The sequence below is a fragment of the Halichoeres trimaculatus genome, unplaced genomic scaffold, assembly GCF_033239565.1.
Source record: "Halichoeres trimaculatus isolate MK-OKI-2021-1 unplaced genomic scaffold, fHalTri1.1 fHalTri1_scaffold_20, whole genome shotgun sequence".
NCBI lineage: Eukaryota > Metazoa > Chordata > Actinopteri > Labriformes > Labridae > Halichoeres > Halichoeres trimaculatus.
Window position 1 is genome coordinate 5424855 of NW_027437198.1, and position 19502 is coordinate 5444356.

General features: G+C 44.7%; 1 protein-coding gene across 1 annotated transcript; it reads right to left on the bottom strand.

Moving 5' to 3' along the window:
• Positions 1-366: 366 nt before the first annotated feature.
• Positions 367-8372, bottom strand: cbx4 (chromobox homolog 4 (Pc class homolog, Drosophila)). The gene is made up of 5 exons (XM_074697487.1): positions 8054-8372; positions 7893-7936; positions 7148-7213; positions 5151-5217; positions 367-3578 (listed from the first exon to the last, which is right to left on the bottom strand). The coding sequence occupies exons 1-5, from the start codon at positions 8120-8122 to the stop codon at positions 2169-2171; spliced, it is 1656 nt and encodes a 551-aa protein (XP_074553588.1). The 5' UTR covers positions 8123-8372; the 3' UTR covers positions 367-2168.
• Between the last annotated feature and the right edge of the window lie 11130 nt (positions 8373-19502).

The window sequence follows — 19502 nt, forward strand, 5'->3', positions numbered from 1 at the left end:
TTTTCCTACCCTGGCTATGTTGTGTGTTTACATTCCTGCTCAGGGTCAGAGCTGCAGGAGAAAAATAATGCATGTGTAAAGTTTTAATAATACAGTACAAGCGGCCGGTTCAGTTATGCAACACAGAGGGCCCTTTGTGCAGGAGCGTTTGAGATTATGCAACTCGATCTGTTTTTCTATTCATGTTTCACAACCATGTTAGTGTTTCATGTGTTTATTGTTCCATTCTTTCCCCGTATGAGCACAAAGGCCTCAGAATAACACTGATATGTAAATATTTCACTCCCCCTCTGGAAAAACAATGAAAGATTTGCAGAAGTAAAGCAAGAGTGCGTTTAATCTCCTCAAACACATGTCCGCCAAATATCACATGCAACACGTCAGAGGGTTGTTTCTGTTTCTTTATTGGTGTGAAACATACCATCCAATCAGCTGTGCCAACAGCAGTGAGTCCACCGACTCGTGGTAGAACAAGCTTCATGACAATCTTTTCAACTTTTAACCAAGTGCAAGAAATACAAAACAATGCAAAAGTTAGAGAACTAAAAAAAAAGAAAAAGCAAAATAAAAGAAAAAAGCTGTCAAATGGAATCACTTTCAGCTTCTGATGCAGCAAACATTGTTGATTCTGAACAACCACAATAAATACTCTTCATTTGAATAATTCTTGCATTTTAGCATTCGCACTGTTTTTGCATAAATTGTGCGTGGAAGTCATCAATTTAGGCTCAAATATTAACGTACATCCAACAGCTCTGACATTTGAATTTCAGCAGCATAATCAAAACAGCTTACACTGATTGGATTGCCAGTAACAGTGTGCACACAACCAGCCGCGCAGCTCACATTTAATCTGCATAATTCACCCAATAATGACTCCAGAAGCTTCTCTCAAAGCAAAAAAAATAAAAAAAATAGCAGTAACGTGTGTGTTTTTGAATCATTCAAATCAAAAACAACGAGATGAGGATCACTAATCAGCATGAAACAAGGAGACATCAGTAAACAAGGTCAACGATAAGGCTATCAATCAGTTAGGAATCAATAAGTAGCCCTAACAGGAAGTCACACGTTTGATTAATGACACTATTTTCTCAGTGGTAATGGATCTTTGAGGAAATTCATGTCTTATTCCATCACAATAAATGTTTACCGGAGGTAAAAATGTGCAACATAACGACAGATCAGGCTTCAACTGCATGTTCACTGATGATACGCTTCATGTCAACGGCAGGATAAAAAACTGGCAGAGGTAAAGTCCGGGACATTTGTCAATCATCCAGCTTTTTTTTTTACTGTGTTTACTGTGCAGTAAGACACACCTGCTTTTTAAATTAGCAAGACAGTGATGGGAACATAGTCTTGTAAAAACCACTTGCTAAACATGCAACAGACGACACAAACTCAGTCTGTGGATCCGTCTGAACGGAGTAAAAACCAGTCAAATAAGACTTGAGAAGAGATACGTAATCAAAATCTAGCTATCGTTCCTGTCAAACGAAACATGACGTGTGCTTCTGTTAGCTTAAGGAGACAAACGTCAACAACCCCGACATCCACCCATGAGTACAACTTGAGCTGTTAGCAACACAAGACTAAGATTCATTAGTTAGCTAGCTAGCTAGCAATAGCACGGCTTGTTTGTCTGCACTTCACTCACCCTGAAATGTGTCACAACATGTATGCTAGCTCTAAAAACGCTGATTCATCTCCACTTTCAAGTCAAGAGCTGTCACTGCGCAAAATAATGACATAAAGCGACGTATAAAAATGTCATTTAAGTGCTTTCAATTTGATCTTTGATCACCATATATGCAACAGCCTCCTCTCTATCTTCTATCAGGACCAAAATAAGTGATAATTTTATACAAAATACGTATAAACCTTCATACATCTCAGGTTATAAGTTTGGTACAGGTATGAAACAACAGCTTTTTTTTCTAAGTGGAATACATCCACACGAATGCATTCGCTCAAATCCTCGAGGGCACTTTCTTGGCTACAACGTCACAGAGGAGTTACAGTATAAAACACTTTAAGAAACATATTGAATTTCAATGATAAATTATAAATTTTCCACATATACAAAATTCTGATGTTTTTACATATGTACATATTTACAGGATCATCCAATTGGTCGAAGGGAGTCCAGATCTACATCAAGTTTCTCAGAAGGAAACGTATTCCTTGAAGGTGACGGTGAGACTGTTTGTGGTGATGTCAGTTATTATGATGTTTCCCATAAAAGGAGAGAGTTTTTTAACAGGTGCTTCTTTAGCTTTCTCTGTGGGTTTCGTGGTCTCCTCCGTAACGGGGGATGTGTTTGTCTCAACAGGCTGAGGCTCCGGCTGTGTTTCTGGCTCTGGTTCCACCCGCTTCTTAGTCTTTGGGCAGCTGAGATCCATCGGCTCCTCTTGGCTGCCAGAGTCCAAAACCTCAAATGTACGAGCACTGCTGTGACGAGGGCCACTACAGTGGAGGTCCATAGGTGAGTCCTGAGGTGGTGTGACCACAGTGCTGGGAACGCTGAAGCTCCTGGAAGCCAGGTAGGTTTTACAAAGGCTCCTGTCCTCTGTGGTATCCGATATCTTTCTCTTACGGTCGTTGGGGAAAGAAGGGATCCTGATCTGGTCCACAGCTGTAGGGGTGGGGATGTTGGTGTCCACAGCCCAGGATGTTGGGGGTGAGCTTGCAGTCAGCTGTAGGGGTAGATCTTCAGGTAAATCAGCCTGACCACGAGCCACCTCTGTGTTGTATTCCTCTGCTGTGCTGGGAGACGGTTTGGAGAAATGTCTGTCCTTTGGGGAACACTTATTTGGATGCTCTGCAGCAGGAAGCGGGCTGCCATTACAGATCTCTTTGGGGATACCGTTCTCCGGGTACTCCACCATTTTGGTCGTGTGTGCTGGATTGTTCTCCGCTGGTTTGGTGTTTTGCGGTTTCTCCTCACTCGAGGATTCCCCGTGTTTCCCCTTCGCTCCATGAACCTTGTTGCTGTCCATGTATTTACTCATGACAATGACAATGCGCCCGTTCTTGTTTTTGTTCTTGATTATCTTCATTTTGCTGCTCACCGCGCTCGGCAAGGTCGCGTCTTTAGGGTTGGGTTTGAGTGCATGCTCGCTCTCAGCCTCTTTCACAGCTGGTTTTCTCACCTCCACGGCCAACTCTTTGACTTTACTCAAGCAGCCAGTGTCTTTGTCACGAACCCATTTCTGCTGCAGGGCCAGCGGTAAGTTCCAGCCAGGATTTGAAGGTTTACTCGCCGGTTCCTGAACTTTAACCACCTCTTTGAGCCTGGAGGCCTGGGCGTCGTACATATTCAGATCGGGCTCGTAGTGGTGGTGCTTCTTGCTGTTGAGCTGGTAGATGAACTTCTTCTTGCCGTTGTGGAGCTGATCGTTTGGGACCTCCTGGCTGCTTGGCTGGTACTGATGGTGCTTTTTGCTGTTGAGCTGGTACTGCTGAGGCTGGGAGCGCTGGACCTGGATGGGATCAGACTTGAGGCTGCTCTCTGGATGCTGAGATGATTCCTCAAAACCTGCTGGGATGCTGGACCTTCTGGCAAACGAGGGCACCTTGAAGACAAAAGCAAGAGGACAAGGTTAATAAAGTCAGCTGTTTTTATTGAAATACGGATAACTTTTTAAAGAAACTAAGAAACAGCTCAGTATTTGGTAGGGCTCACTCAGATTAGGGGCTCATATGAGCGGAACAAGTATCCTGAATGCAGCAGCACATCTGGTCTTTAACCAGCCTAAAACAGCACACGTCACCCAGCTGTTAATCTCGCTTCACTGGCTTCCAGTAGCAGCTTGAATCAAATTCAAAGTTCTTCTTCTAGCTTACAAAACATTAACAAGAACAGCTCCTGCCTACCTGGGGTCCCTCATCCAGGTCTACACTCCTTTCTCGCTCACTACGCTCTGCTTGTGAAAGACGCCTGGTGCTCCCAGCCCAGCGTGGCTCCAAATCACTAGCCAGACTCTTCTCCTCTGTTGTGCCCAAATGTTGGAAGGAATTACCTAACTCTATACGATCCACGGAGTCCTTTTCTACTTTAAGAGATGTCTGAAAACTTATCTGTTCAGGGAACACTTGTGCACTTAATCTGACCCTTCTCCTCTTTGTCCTCAGGGGTAGAATGAGTCAGTAGGTCTAAGACTCGGCTCTTATTGATTTTTCGGCACTACTACTGAATTTTGTTGAAGATTGAAGTGTACTGTTGCAGCAATAAATTGTGGTTTGTTGGCTTGTTGATCCCCCCCCCCAAAAATAAATAAATAAATAAATAAATAAATAAAAATAAATAAAAAAAATCCTGCACTTAATGGCAGCACCTGCAGCCGAATAACTTGTAGCACTGTTGTTGCTCTGTTGTCGCTAAACAACTCAAACCTAAACCTGAAAATTAAAATTTGCACAAGCTAACACCAAAAAGAGATAGCCTTGACTGTCCAATCAGCGCTCAGCTTACACCCTCCCTCCCTCACCATGTCGTCCCCTCCCCCTCCTCCTGTACAGACTGACCCCTCGAGCCGTCAGGGGGGCACCGCAGCGGAACGCTCAAGACGCTTTGGCTGTGACCTCAGGTCAGAAAAGTGCCACCAGACATGTCACGCTTTATCCCTGATTGCTAGCCACATGTGACTCCGGTGGAGTGGTATGCCTCTTAAGGAGTGACGCTGCATAGCAATCAGGTCTCAGTCTCTGTTAACGTATGCTCACATTTGGCTCAGGATCTGTCCTGTGGAGGCCTGAGACATGGACACTCCCAGTTTGACGACAGAGAAATGAAAAAGCATTCTCCTGATGCACAGTCTTTTATCATGATGCTTATGAAGCTTTTTAGCTGCATGGAGCAACATGAACATGCAGATTAAATAAGTGCACTCAAGCAACGCTTATGTAACCTCCAGCAACACACCCAGCTTCATGATGAAAGTGGACGGAAATCCAGCTGTAGGATCTCTTCCTCCTCCTCCTCCTCCTCTCTTAAAGACATCTATGTATATCCACCACCACAGTGACAGCCGCTCGCTAACACCTGACACTCCACTCCCCTTTCGGCCCCTCGCAGGGTGACAGACTCTGAGAAAAAGGAGGCAGGCTCTCTTTGAAGACCAGCCGAGGATGAAGATAATTATTACCTGCAGCAAAAGATGTTTTGGTTTCGGCCCCCGTTTGCGGTATCCCATCAGCTGCTCCTGCCTCTCTCTGCAAAAACAAGAGACGATTACTTTTTTTTTCATGCACCACATTAACTTTCAGTTTACATCATCTCATATGAACAGCTGAGTCTAAACCTTAAACAGTACAGATACATTCACATCATGAGGGAAATGTTAGCTTTGCATTTTAAATCATTCTCTTATTTTCCACCTACTCAAGGTCAAAAGTGGAATTCTGATTTGGATGACTAATGAATGCCCACATGTGACCTGCTGCAAAGCATTATGGTCCTTATTTGCATAGCTCTCCATGGTAATCGGGCCGTTCCATATTCTCATTATCCTGGAGAAATTCAATTAAGGCTCCAGCAGGGAGGATCTCTCCTTTTTTTTGTCTAAACATACTCCCTCCTTCAGGATGCCCTTCCTCTTTTACATTCACTCTCTAATTAGGGTCATGAGGTAGAGATAAAGACGAGGATGTTGGGTACTTCAGCGAAACAGAACGCTGTTTACAACCATGGTGCATTGTGTAACACAACGCCTGTAATCAGAAAATGAAGGGTGATAAATTTGGACTAATGTGGAACATATTTTGGAGCAGTTTTTATTGAAAGAGGAGGAAGAGGAGGAAGAGGAGGGAGTGAAACATGTTACTGTACTTGAACTGACTGCAGAGCTAAAGCAGAGCTGTCAGTGAAATATCGCTCCCTGATATAAACCTTGACTCATCATTGGCTCATAAATAACCAGCGGTAGGTGAAGGCCGGCTGCACTCAGGAGTCCCCCCTGCGTGCGTGAAACCCAGCCATTGTTGGCCTTTAGCTTCAGATGTTCAAACTATCAGAGCTGCCGGAAAATTGCCACAACACACAGTCAACATTTTAATGCTATAATGTGTGCAATTTCAGACAACGTCCAACGGGGTGACCCCTATTCACGGCAGATTTGGCAATTACAGCCTCCCTTGTTGGATCCCCTCCCCCATCCTCTGGGAGCAGAGAGGAATCCACACACAGAGCAGAGGCAGCACTCCATGACCATCAGCGGAGAACCAGGCACACACATACACACTCACACACACACACAATAATTCACACACAGTTAGGCGGGCGGGCAGGCTGAGGGGGAATATGAGAGCGAGCGGTACACTGGAAACATTGGAGAGCTCTGCGTGTCAATTAGCCTTTTCAGAAATTCCTTTCCCCGGCCATCGTGTCTTCACCGAGCCTCATGAGCGGCCTGATGGCCTACTGAGAGCACGTCTCATAGGCCTCATGGGTCCTGCAAGTGCATGTGCCACAGGCTAAGATGACAGCAGCATTTGTATTCATTAACATCTCAACCTCTGAGGCCAACATTAACATTCATGTGATTGTTTTACAAGCTAGAGCTGGTTGATGCTGTCAGCATCAGGAGGGAAAATACTCTGTTTCCAAAACACTGAGTAACGTCACAGGCACATCAAGTCAAGATGAGAATTTTTTTGTCTCTTTTTGTGGAAAACTCCTGAAGTAGCAGAATTTAACAGCTCTACTTCCCCAGTGTGTGCACCTGTCCTCTACGGCTTCACAGCAAATAGGTGTAGCTTCATCCAAATGTGGAGCAGTGCTTTTTCCATTTGTAGCTTCTGGCCAAGCAAGGCAGCTACTTCAGCTCCTTTAGTGAAACTGGGTCAAACCATGACTTGACCCAAAATCACGTCATAAGTTGGGAATTTGAAACGATTTACGGTTCAGAACACCGTCCCTGCTTATTTCCACATGTCCAGCCCTCCTTTGGCATGATTAGGGACCTCTCACTACCACATCCCCAGCCTGTTCCCCACAGCACAGTCCTGTGGGGGGAGTAGAGGGGAGGGGAGGGGGGGCTTAGTGGTTGAGTTACTGGGGCGCCCCTCCTCCCATGCCCTTATATGGTCATGGCTCAACTGGAGGCTGCGCGCGGGCCTCGTCCGAAGTCCATGTTTCCCTCACCTGTGTTGAAACGCGACGAGGAGACGCGGGTCAAGGATGTTTTCCTCTGGTTCCCATGTGTTGTATCTGCAGAGAGGAGCAAACAAACGTCTGTCAGGGAGATATCACGTGAAAATTGAACACACAGGCCTCTGTTCCTCCCACACACTCAAACACACACACATACACACACACAGTCATAAACACATTTGCACATCTTCTGCATGCACTGCGCACAGGTAAAGCATGCATCCACTTCAATGACATGACGGGTTGGGTTGTGCAGATTTCTCGTCTTCAGGGTGAATTTCTAGCACCGTGAACACCAAATATAAGTCACAGTTTCGTGGAAGACTCGCGCTGTAAATGTCAAATAAAAACTGGCTGTGTTTGCTCTCCAAACGGTCCTCCAGCACAACATACAGTCGGCCATTTTAGCACCACTGTCTCGTAAATTCGCTGGCAGAGCAGAAATAATTAAAACGGGATTACATGGCTGTGCCTTCCCCCTTCCCTCGCATAAATTAGTGAAGGCATCCACGGATACACTGAAACACATACCGACCGCGCTCTCCCAGTTTACACATACACACATGCACTCACACACTGACATAAACACACACCTACACACACACTGACATAAACACACACTGCTCGAGCACACCCTTAATTTACCAATTCGAATTATAACACGCCGTGTCCCTGCGAGTATCGGCTCTGCTTTTTTTCACTGCAGGGTTACGCATGATGTAAAATGTTGACTTACTTCGGTGACCAGCCTCGCCACTTGACCAGGTACTCTATCTTGCCCTGTGATGGTGGAGAGGGAGAAGAAAATTGGTGAGGAGCATGTCACTCGCAATATTTCAACGGTTGGAGCGGGTTCTCCTTTTTTTTTCTGCAAGCATTTCTCTCCTCCTCTGTTACCTTGCGGATGCGCTTCTTTTCAATGCCCTCCACCGCAAAGACGTGCTCTCCGGCGGCAGGGAGCTCCATTCTCGCCTGATTCCGATCGCAGGGGGACGCGGAGTCGGTGAAATGTTGGCTACGCACCCGTCAATGTGCCTTCCGCTCGGTGCGTGCTGTGCGCGCTTGGTAGTTTTCCAGTTGTATCCAAACCCAACAGTATTCCCTCCACCTCTCCTCCGCGCCCGCTCTCACTCACTCACTCACTCCCCTCCTCTTTCTCTCTTTTGCACACTCCTCGCTCCTTGCTCTCAGCATATAGAGTGGTATACAGTAGTGCGGCTCGGGCAGCTCTTTTCGTGCACTAGCTTCAGCTCGGTGCATGACGTCAAGAGGGGAGGGGGAGGTGGAGACCTTGCACAGAGGTTGGAGTTTATCCCGTGCGTACTGGACTGCGGGAGGGATGTCTGGAAATTCAAATCCTGTCACCAAATAACTGTCAGAGCTTTCTTCTGTCTTTCCCTCCATGCGTGGAAATCCTTTCTCAAACAGCTCATCTGTGATGAAGAAACACCTCAAGTTCATATGTGAGGATGATAATTGAGATCAGACGCAGAAATAGATTTTAAAGGTGATTTTCATTAGATCAGACAGTGTGTTGTGTCTGCATCAGGCTTTTCCGAAGATCCAAAACTACCTGAGGGATTCAGTGTAGTCTCCTTTCTGGGAACCTGCTTTTACAGCTGACGTAACAGTAATTAACGAAGAGATTTATGCAACAACAGCTTTTCCCTGAGGTTTGAAAGTGATCGCACTTTGGCACCAAACCTTGTTAATCACTCTAACTGAAGCTGACAAACTCATAGAGTACAATTCCTTTTCTTTCTTTTTTTTTAATTTCTGATCCCCAAAGACAGCTCAGCTTCATGTGTAGACTCCACTCAGATGTTCTGTAACAGCGCTGTGCAAATATAGGTCACACACACTCACTGTGATCATCTCACCGGTGCCATGTCCTCTGGGCTCAACTGCCGTTAATTCAACTCGCAGCAGCAGCAGAGGACTGCTGTGCAGCACACAGTCTACCTGTGACAACTTTCTGGTGGGAAACTGCAGCGCGCTCAGCTTGATCCCCCCCAAAGTCACGCAGCCTGTTATTACTTGTAATGTTGGTTGTAGCTTGTCTGACTTGACAGTTTAAATCCATAAGCATAAACCACATCCCAAACGCGTGTGTGCTCTGTGCTGTAAATGTCAGCCACATTAAGTCAAAAGATTTATGGAGGCTTGATTGGAAACATGAGAGAAAACGCGCTGTTGTGCATCAATTATCTGTTTATGCGCGTAAAAAGCGACTTTTACGCATGGTTGTGGTCCAAAAGAGCCCGATTCGTTCTACATCAACGCGTTGGAAGCTTTAAATGTGAATTAAACGAGCACAAACCGATGCTCCAAAAATAATTCAGCATCAGAAGGGTTAAAATGAAGCCTCTGAGTAGAGCGGCAGCAGCCAGCCTATTAAATACAGGCACGATATATCTCTGCCCTGCCATATAAGGTAATGGATCAAAAGAGGCGAAATATCGCACTTTACACTGAATCATTCTCGAGTTTCTGTCGCGATATCGGTGCATGAAGTGCTTCAGACTATATTTGTCGCAAATGCGCTCGATGCAAGCTTCTCATTTTCCTCACATTCCTGTTTTTCTCCCGTGCCCTTCAGCCGCGGCCAGGGAGCGCATACGCCCTGCTTCCCCAGCAACAGCATGAAAGGAGAAAGAGAGGGAGAGAGGGAGACTGGGAGAGAGGAGAGAAAGAGGGAATTTAAGTTTGTGACAAACAAACAAGCTCTTGATTAAAATGGCACGGAGACGGTGCCGTTTCCTGAAACATTATGCCCTTGAATGCGTCCCATTGAATCGAAATGCAGTTAACGAAAAGCGCATGAGATCTTAGAACAGGTTAGAGAAACCTTTGAGGAGTTAAGAGGTATTCTCTGTCAGCTCTGTTTACTCACCAGGTACCCAAAATACAAATTATGTGTCACTGAGTGTTTGTACTAGCGGGAATGACGCCAGAAGTCTGCGTCAAGACGGAGATAATCATTTAGAAAATCCTCTGAGTCAACCTCGAGGTGGGAGCTGATCACAGCTCGATGCTTTTGGTCACACCTGTAAAATAATCAATGCATTGCATCAGGTGGACAGTCTTCAGCAGGGCGCGGAACGACGAGGTTTTCATTAACAATCCTCGGGTTCACTTTTATTATAAGGGCTGGAGGAACAGGGGATCATTCGTTCCCCTCCAAAAAATCTCCACAGCTCTGAATTTGCTGAGAGAATGTGTGAAAGATTACTCCAAAATCCTCCTGGTTCATTAGAGGCTATCAAGTCCAGACCAAATCATTTGAATCAATGACTAGATTTGAATATTAGCGGCGTGCTGCTGGTTCCAGATCCGTGCGTCCCCGCAGGAATGCGCCCAGGTGAGCTGCTGTCCCTTTTGCACTCGTTCACCTGCGGCTTGTGCTTTCAGTGCAATGCACTCGCTTGAGATCAGCTCATTTTATTTTATCTTAGTGATTTGGATACAGAAAGCTGGATAGAAATAAAAAAGACACACAAAAATCCAGTTCACACGTTTGTGGAGGTGCTCATAAAAAGCGAGCCGCGCTGTTTCTGTAATTTCATTAAGAAAAAGTTGTGAAAATCCGGTGTTCAACACCACAGGGACGCTTCCTCTGCGTTTCTTCCAGCTTTACGCTTAATCTGATGCCTTCTGAAGCTGTTCTTTAAATGTTCAAAACTTTCCTTCAGCCAAGCTCTCGTGGATTTAAATTGTAGACTTGTTTTTAAAGGCTCCATTTTGTGCCGACATTTATTCCGTCCTTGCTGCGCACCTCAAGGTCAAACGAGCTGTTTATTTAAACAAGGGGATAAAGTCAGGGTCAGCAAATCTGTTTTTTTTTTATCTCCAGCTTGAAGCCATGAATTTATTCTAACCACAAGGCTGTTCCAGTCGTTCATGTGCTGAAAAAGAAAATCTATTTCTTTGAGATTTGTTCTGCAGGAAAAAGAGATAAAAAAAGAAGCTTTTAAACTTTTTGTGATTTTGAGAATATGTCCAAAGAACTCAAGTGTGATTTGTGCTCAGTCAAAATGCAGAGAAAGGATGATGAAAGAATGTTTTTGGATGAATTTATGTGGCTGTAAGTTTGTGGGTTCAGGGTCAGGTTGAGTCCTGATCTCAGGTCTCATCCCAGCAGGAAGCAAAGTCCTTAATGACCTCTGTAGGACACAAAATGCAACACCTATTCCTCTATAAATCTCCCTTTTTCCTGACCTCACACCCTGACAGAGACAGAAACACTCTTTTCACACACACAGCTGGCTCAGTAGAGAAGGGAGCTTCAAATTGTGGCTCATTTAGTGAAGCCAGGAGGCCCTCCCTTTGCCTTGGCACCCGCCACCCACAGTGCCAGGAGTGCCAGCTGAGAAAGTAGAGGGATGAGGAGAAAATGAGGGAGGGGATGCTGGGAAATGGATGTATGTCGGAGGGGTGAAAGAAAAATATAAAGGTGTGGTGGAAGGAGGAAAGACAAACGTCTGATTCATTTTCGAGACAGAGTGTACAGACAGACAGAGGGGGAGATTCCAGGAACGGGGGGGTCTGCAAAAATGTGAAGAGGGCCCTACAGCCATTCTCATGGCGCTCAGCGGGTGGTCATTAAGCTCCACTATCAAACAGGCTGATGTAGCAAGGACATCCAGATGAAACCTGCTCACAAACGGCACAAAGCCAGGAGAGCCAGGGTTCACTCTGATGCTGAAAACACGAGACAGAAGCACGCTGAGTTACTGAAATAGAAGCTCTTTAATTAGCTGCTGTAAATATGCCGCATGATTACAATATACAAGTGTATCCAGGCTAATTATGCTGTAACAAAAGCTACCCCTCTCCAGTACATGCATCCTTTCTGCTTCAGGTGCTAACACAGAAATCTCCCATTTCCTTTGTCTGCCCCTGACATATGTTTAATTATGATAATTGTAACAAATGAAAGCTATTAGGAGGCCATTCATGAAGATTTTAATGCACTGTGAAGATGGGGTAAGGAGGTGTGTGTGTGTGAGTGTGTGTGTGTGGTTGTGAAGTGGGGGGGGGGCATCGGAAATTCCTCCTCCAGTGTCATTGTCATGGCCATTGTTGCAGCGAGGCGACAGGTCTACAGAGAGGGGTGCTCCTCTGCCAGGGTGGGCTCCCCGCTTCCATGCACCCTCCCTTTGCTCTCCCCTTCTCTTCCCCGACCGCCTGTTTGCCTGCGAGGCTGCCGTCGTGTGGGGTTCACCCCCTCCTCACACCACCACCACCTCCTCTTCCACCAGCATACTCTTCCCCCCATTGATCCCCAACATACCCAGGAGCCTGAGCGGGAGGTGGAAGGAGGAGGGGGGGCTTACAGAGCACCAGGCTTCCAGGGGAGGGGGGGGCAGGCAGGGGTGAGGGTCGAGGAAGGAGGTGGTGCAGTGGAATCCCAGCAGCTGAATGCCCGATTTGTCGATACAGTATTGAGCTGCAGCACGACGAGAAAGGGGGATAGCATGCACGTCTGACTGCTAAAAGAAACCTGCACCCCCTCTGCGCTCTTCAATGCAGCGCCGTGCTCCTGTATGTTGAAATTATTCATCCACAGCACATCAATGATACATGCTGCTCTTGTGCTCTGTGCAGGAAAATCACAATAGTGAGCTTGTACTTGAAGCACAATAGTAAGCACACAATGGTACGCTTCAGAGAACAACAGCTGAATAATGCACTGAGTAATTGTGTGGATTTTTCCTCTGCTGCAAGCAGAAATGAGTCTCTCTGTGCAGGACGCTGCGGTTCTTCCCCTCATAGCAGACGCAGCTAAATGTGCCTGTGACCCAGTGTTCAGATTTAGCTCCCTTCACTCTAATGCCATGCTAATGATGAGTGACGCAGGCCCCTTATCCTGAGAGCCCTTTCCTCCTTCACCCCCTCCTTCCCTCTTCTTCCCCATCTCCCGGGAACAGCTTATTTGCCTGTTTTTAATTGCGTTTTAATTTACATGTAAGCCTGGAAGCAGCATGATGAGGAGCTGTCTTTCTTTTCCTTTTTTAACCCATCTCCCCTCCTCCTCCTAACTCCATCACCACCACCACCTCTGAGGAAATATTCCGGTTTTACAGGAGGAAGAAATTGAGCAATAAGAACCACGAGATTAGAAACGAACACAGCAAACTGTAGCAGGAAAACCAGGCGCCTGCTTCCTCTTTATGGGGTCAACACTGGTTCAGAAACAATCAAGTGTCTGGGGCAGATAGGAACATGTTGGGGCACTGTTGCGAGTGGATGATGTAGATGGAGTTGCCATCTTTCCATCAAAATGTAATAAGAGGAAGAATAGACAGTGAGCTTGCAGATAGACAAGTTTAATGTGCTCGTCTATCTATATGGAAATTCAACCAGGAAGACACTCACCCTGCCGCTCCTTCTTCTTCTTTTTCTTTATCATAATTCACTTTGGTTTTGATTGGCTGCATGGAGAGAGAAAAGAAGGAGCTCGAGAGGAGGAGCTGGGAGATAAAGCAAGCTTTTTGTACTTGAGAAAAGAGCACAACAGGGATTTAAGATTTGTATTAAATTTAGAGAGATAATTGGACTGCAAGGGAACCATTTTTCTGCAAAGAGAGGCGACAATCGCTCAGAAAGTGCCGTCCTCTGCAGTTTTAAAACAACATAAACAGAGACCCTGCAGCTCAGTGTTATCTATAGTTTTCTAGCTAATGCTCTTCCCCCCGCCTTTGTCATTTCTGTCTCTCTAACTCAGGCTGTCTGTGCGCTCATATTTGCACAAAAACGTCCAACATGATAGAGAACTTTCCAGGCAATAAGCCATAATACCCACATGACTTCATAATCACCTCTCACACTGATCGCCTCTGGCAAACCTGTCAGGACTCAGAGAGGCAGAGCTGGAAGTGTGTGTCGCTCATCACTCTGCCTCCTGCACCAGACTTTATACACTCAACACAGGAACTAATGTGTGTGTTACAGGTACTGCAGCCTGCCACATCAGAGCAAAGGACCTCTTCCTGAACACAACAGCACAGACAGGCTTTTGTCTCCTATGTGGCCTGTAATACCTCCTACTGCTGCTGCATGATACGCCCAAAGTTAGGACAGAAATACTTAAAACAGCTTCTTTCAAATCTTTAAAGGGGACATATCATGCTGATCCCTGATTTAATACTTACATATAATATGGTAAAGTTGAAAACAAGACCTTTCACCCCCTGAATTTTCAAAAAATGAGATATTGTATTTTTTCTGGTATCCTAGAACGAGATTTGATGCCTCTGAAAATAGGTCATTGCCAGTTGGCCGCGAGATTTCGACCTTCGTGACGACACGAGGATCCTTTCTTTTTATTGTAGTAATCTGATGAAGCAGCTCCTCCTCTGTGATGTCAGTTAGTCACACAACCGCCACCGAGGGATACACCCACCAAGAGCCAAGTATAAACGTATAAACTATACATGTTACAGTACCGGTTTGACTCACCACACTGAAGCGTCCTGAGATGATCTGTGTCGAGGTGGATTTTCTTCCTCCTGAGCTGCAGAACCATCCGGGTCTGACTCGGGGTCCAATACAAAAGGACGTATCCTACACTCTGCCATTTTATTAGTGCTATCAATGCCTTACGGTGAAGTTTTGGCAAACAGCAAACTCGCTCGGTCTGCTCCATTCAGTGTGGCGATTTTGTAAATACTGCCATGCTGCAAAAACCGCCCCCTGGCTCTACCCCCTCCGCCCCTCTGATAGAACTGACCAATCAGAGCACAAAGGGCTGTGACGTTGCGAGGTTACTGGGGGTCATTCTCCAAACAGAGTGTTTCAACGAGATCTTCAGAATGGCCTAAAATGAGGATATTGAGAACTCTATTGTGGGGCAATGAAGGAACTAAATGACTTGTACTGAGGGCAGAAATGCTTTACAGGCATCCTCGTCTGGCATGGTGAAAAGGAGAAACAAGCATGATATGTCCTCTTTAAAGGTGGTGCACTGAAAATGTGAAAATGTTCACGTTGTTGGGAGTAAGGAAGTGAGTGGGTAGAAAACCAAGAAGTGAGACTGTGACTTAATGTGGAACAGTGACCCACAGGTTGAGATTACATCACAGCTGGCCACCTCAAGTAATGGAGGGTAAAACCCAAAATCTGATCAATACTTATCTTCAATCTAAAATGGAAAGTCAAATTGAGTCAGGGGTTTACGGCTTGCAATTTGAGGATGTGGTTCTGTAGAAAGGTGATTGGTAGGATGTGAGGGGTATAAAATGCAATTGGTGTAGGATGTGATAGAAAGGATTTGATGGGTAGGATTCAGTTGGTTGGATGGGATAGAAAAGGTGTGATTGGTAGGATGTGACAGAAATGATGCAGTGGTTAAGATGTAATAGGTATAGACTGCAGTTAGTGTAGAATGCAATGAGTGGGTTGTAATGGTTAGGATGTGATAGACAGGATGCAGTGGGTAGAATCTAATGAGTAGGATGTGATGGGTATAGAATGTACTTGGTTTAGGATTCAATTGGTAGGATGGGATAGGAAGGATGTGATTGGTAGGATGAGCTAGAAAGGATGCAGTGGTTGAGATGTGACAAGTATAGATTGTAGTTAGTTTTGGTTGTGATGAGTAGGATGTGATTGACAGGATGCAGTGGGTAGGATTTAATGGGTAGGATGCAATATGAAAGATGTGGTAGGTAGAATGTCATAAGTGGGATTCAATGGGTAGGATGGGACAGTAAGGATGTGCCAGCTAGGATGTGATGGGTAGGATGCAATGGGATAGGATTGGAGGGTTAGAATGCAATATGTATGATGTGATATGTAGGATGTGATGGGTAGGATGGGATAGGATGGTACACATTACAGGATTCTCTAAAACTTCACACATTTAGAAACCACACACTTGATGATAACAAAAGACAGATCCCACAAGATTCCTCTCTCCTGATCTTACAGTGTGTGGTCTGCACTCTGAGGACACCACACACTAACAGATTCTTCAGCAGAGCTTCAGCTTCTTCACACTCAACAGTCCAAATCTTGCGTAGTAAAACGTGACTTTGGCATAAACAAACATGACAGATGTATGGGTAAAAGCAAAGATGTTTGTTTTTGGACCTTAGAAGTTTGAAAAAAACACACAAAAGAAAAGGGATTATGGAAAAGGTTGTGGAGACAGCAGGGATATAGGCTGTATGAATAACTGCAAGTTAAAGGTGAGCAAAGTCGTTGTAAGTATCACAGATAGATTTCTTACTTCCTCTTCGGTCAGTCAGCTGAGTCAGCTCGCGTCTTGATTGGCTTTGCTCCGGTACATGTGACATCACACGCTGTACCTGCCCAGCTCCTTTCAGAGCGCCCCACACACTACAGGATTTTTAGTCACAAATAAACACGTTCATATCTACAATCACTGAGTCTGAGGCCTTCTAAGCGGCTCCGACCAGAAGAAATCACTCTTAGCACACCCCACACCACAGGAAAATCACACATGATGTCATCAGACAATCAGGCCTTTACTGTCTTTGATCATAAGGGAGAGATCGGGACAAAAATCAGCCCCATTATCCTGTAGTGTGTACCCACCTTAAGATAAGTTATATTAAGATAGGTTATGATTTAATTTGATCTTTTTGAAATACTATTTGTAACCATAAGCAAAAAATGATAAGATATGATACAACAAAAATTGATAGGATAAGATGTGAAATGACATGATACAAAACACAGACACAAAAAATAACTTCAAGATGGGTTACATTATTTATTTTTATTTTATTTGTTTATTTGACAGGGATGATGCATACCACATTGCCATAATGGGAAAATGTGAACATATATAAGACGTCTAGCTTCAGCTAATTTGCAGTCCTTGTCCCTGGTCAGGATTTACAGTACAATGAGTTATACCGAATACACATACAATTTTACAAATTGACTAATACAGTTAATACAGTCAATAAATACCATAAATAAATAGACACAGTTGTAGTGAATTAGAGCTAAAACACAAGTTACATTTAACATCAAAGATTATTAAAATAGTTTACTGTAAGTTACTTGTGAGAAATTAGTGTTCGCATTTCTGCTGCTGTTTAAGCCACTGTTTAACTTCTGCACTGAACTTTTTAAGTTCTGTTTGAGATTTAATTTCAGATGGTAAGGAATTCCCTTGCACTGAGAGCGATGACTGCCCAAATGTTGTCCTGCACCTTTGGATTTTACAGTTTTGCTGAGACATAACTTGTAGAGCCAGACCATTTAGGCACTTGAAAACAACTTTCAGAAAAGATAATTTTATAAAGTTAGAAAAGGTCAACAAATTGTATTTCTCAATAATTTTGCAGTGGTGCCATTTTTGTGGCTTCTGATCTAAGATTTTCTGAGCTTAAGATTAAGATGAAGTATGGTGAAAAACAATCCTATACAATACAAAATCCCAATGATACAGCACAACTGACATGACATGAAACAGAACAATATGAAATGACACAACATACAATATTTTATAAAAACACACAACATGAAAACTCAAAATGATGTGATACAATATGTTAGGACACATCACAACATTAACTTGATACGATAGGGCAGGATAAGAGCAGATATGACACAACTCACTGTGATGTGATGAGCAATGATGTGACAGGATACAATATACTGAACCCATGGCTCAAGTGCTGCACATGTTTTTACGTCTTCACAGAAGTATAACACATATATATGAATAAATAATAGTCTTCATGTAAACAGATAAGCATATTCCAGTGAGTTACAAACAGCAAAAACACAATTTAAAACAAGTGAAAAAGATAAAAACACCATGACACTATTTGGCAGCCAAAACTTTGACATCAACCAGTCTTTGAATCCTAAAAATGTACTTTCAGGGCCAAGTCTTCATGTCAAAAAGTTATGTTCAGGGAGTGAAATCTGTTTGAGCAGACTTGTGTTTGGAGCCTCCATGTGTGAAGGAATCCCCTCAACAACAACAACACCCAGGATTCAAGGGTCTTCAGAAAATCCTGATTCAGCGAAGCTTAAGATAATTCACCAGCTTCGTCTTTGTCAAACGGGAGACACACTGAAAAGATTGCTCTGCTTATACCGCGCATCCCATGTGTTCCAATTCGATATGGTTTCCCCGTGATATATCTCTCTTGTCCTCATGTGATGGTTATTTAAAGGGAGCGCCATGGATTTTCTCCCCCATACTACATAATGGCAAATCAATAACCCAGGCAGTGCTGGGGAGCGCAGGCATTTCATAGAGCGGCCTAAAGGATGGGAGGCCAAATTAAAGTGGAGCTCTTTCAGAAAGGGACTGATGGATTTTTTAAGTGCATTAAAAATAAATGTTTAATCATTCTTGTAATTTATGTCGACAACACGTAGTAAGATCCCCCTTTCTGAAATCACAGAAATGAATCCACTGCACCACTTTTAAATCAGTGTTTCCCCTGGTAGGCGTTTTTTTTTTTTTTTTTTTGGTGTGTGTGTGTGTGTGGCTTAGTACCAGTGGAGGATGTGTATTTAGTGTGTGCTAACACACATGTGGAACATGAGGACTCCGATGTGCCTGCAGGGTCCCCGTGGTGTGCACACACACACTTAAACACACTTATGCATGTTTTTCCCATGGCAAGACCTGTCAGCTAGCAGACGTCTGACATCATGCTCGGAGCAAGGAGTCAGTTTTCCACCGCCTGTGTGTAACACTGTGTGTGTGTGAGTGTGTGTACGTGGGAGGAAAGGAGGAAGACGGTTGTTATCATGACTTATGGATCGGACAGCAGTTTCCTACTGGGCAGAGGAGACAGGAATGGTTACACAGAGGAATGCTGTTTTTTTCCAGAGCGGAGAGAAGGATGAGAGGATGACAGGAGGAGAGAAAAACAAGGGAGTGAATCTCTTCCAGCCACCAGTGAAGACAAAAACCACAGAGGGAGAGAAGAAGAGACAGATGTCACAAGACAAGACGCCCTGAGGTCCTCTGTGTTTACACTTTCCATGCTGTCAGTCAGAGCCTCCTCCATCGTCTTTATCTCTGACACAGCTGGCGATCCCTCAATGACTCACCCCCAAAGAGCTGGAAACCTGCTTCAGCTTAAGAAGGTGGAGTGGATTGTTTAGGATCCACAGCAAATCCTGCTTAATCATTCCCACTTCTAGCTCAAGGCATGAAAGGACGTGGATGCAGTGGGTGGGAAATTCTGGAGTAACACTTCACGTCTAGATACGGTGACAGCTGAAGTAACACTTTGTGACTGTTCAGCTTTCCCCACGCTCCCACTCTGACAAAGAGAAGGTTGTCCTCCGTGTGTCCCAGCCTGCAGAGCCCTCGCCGGGCCCAAGCCCTCGCCAAACTCCT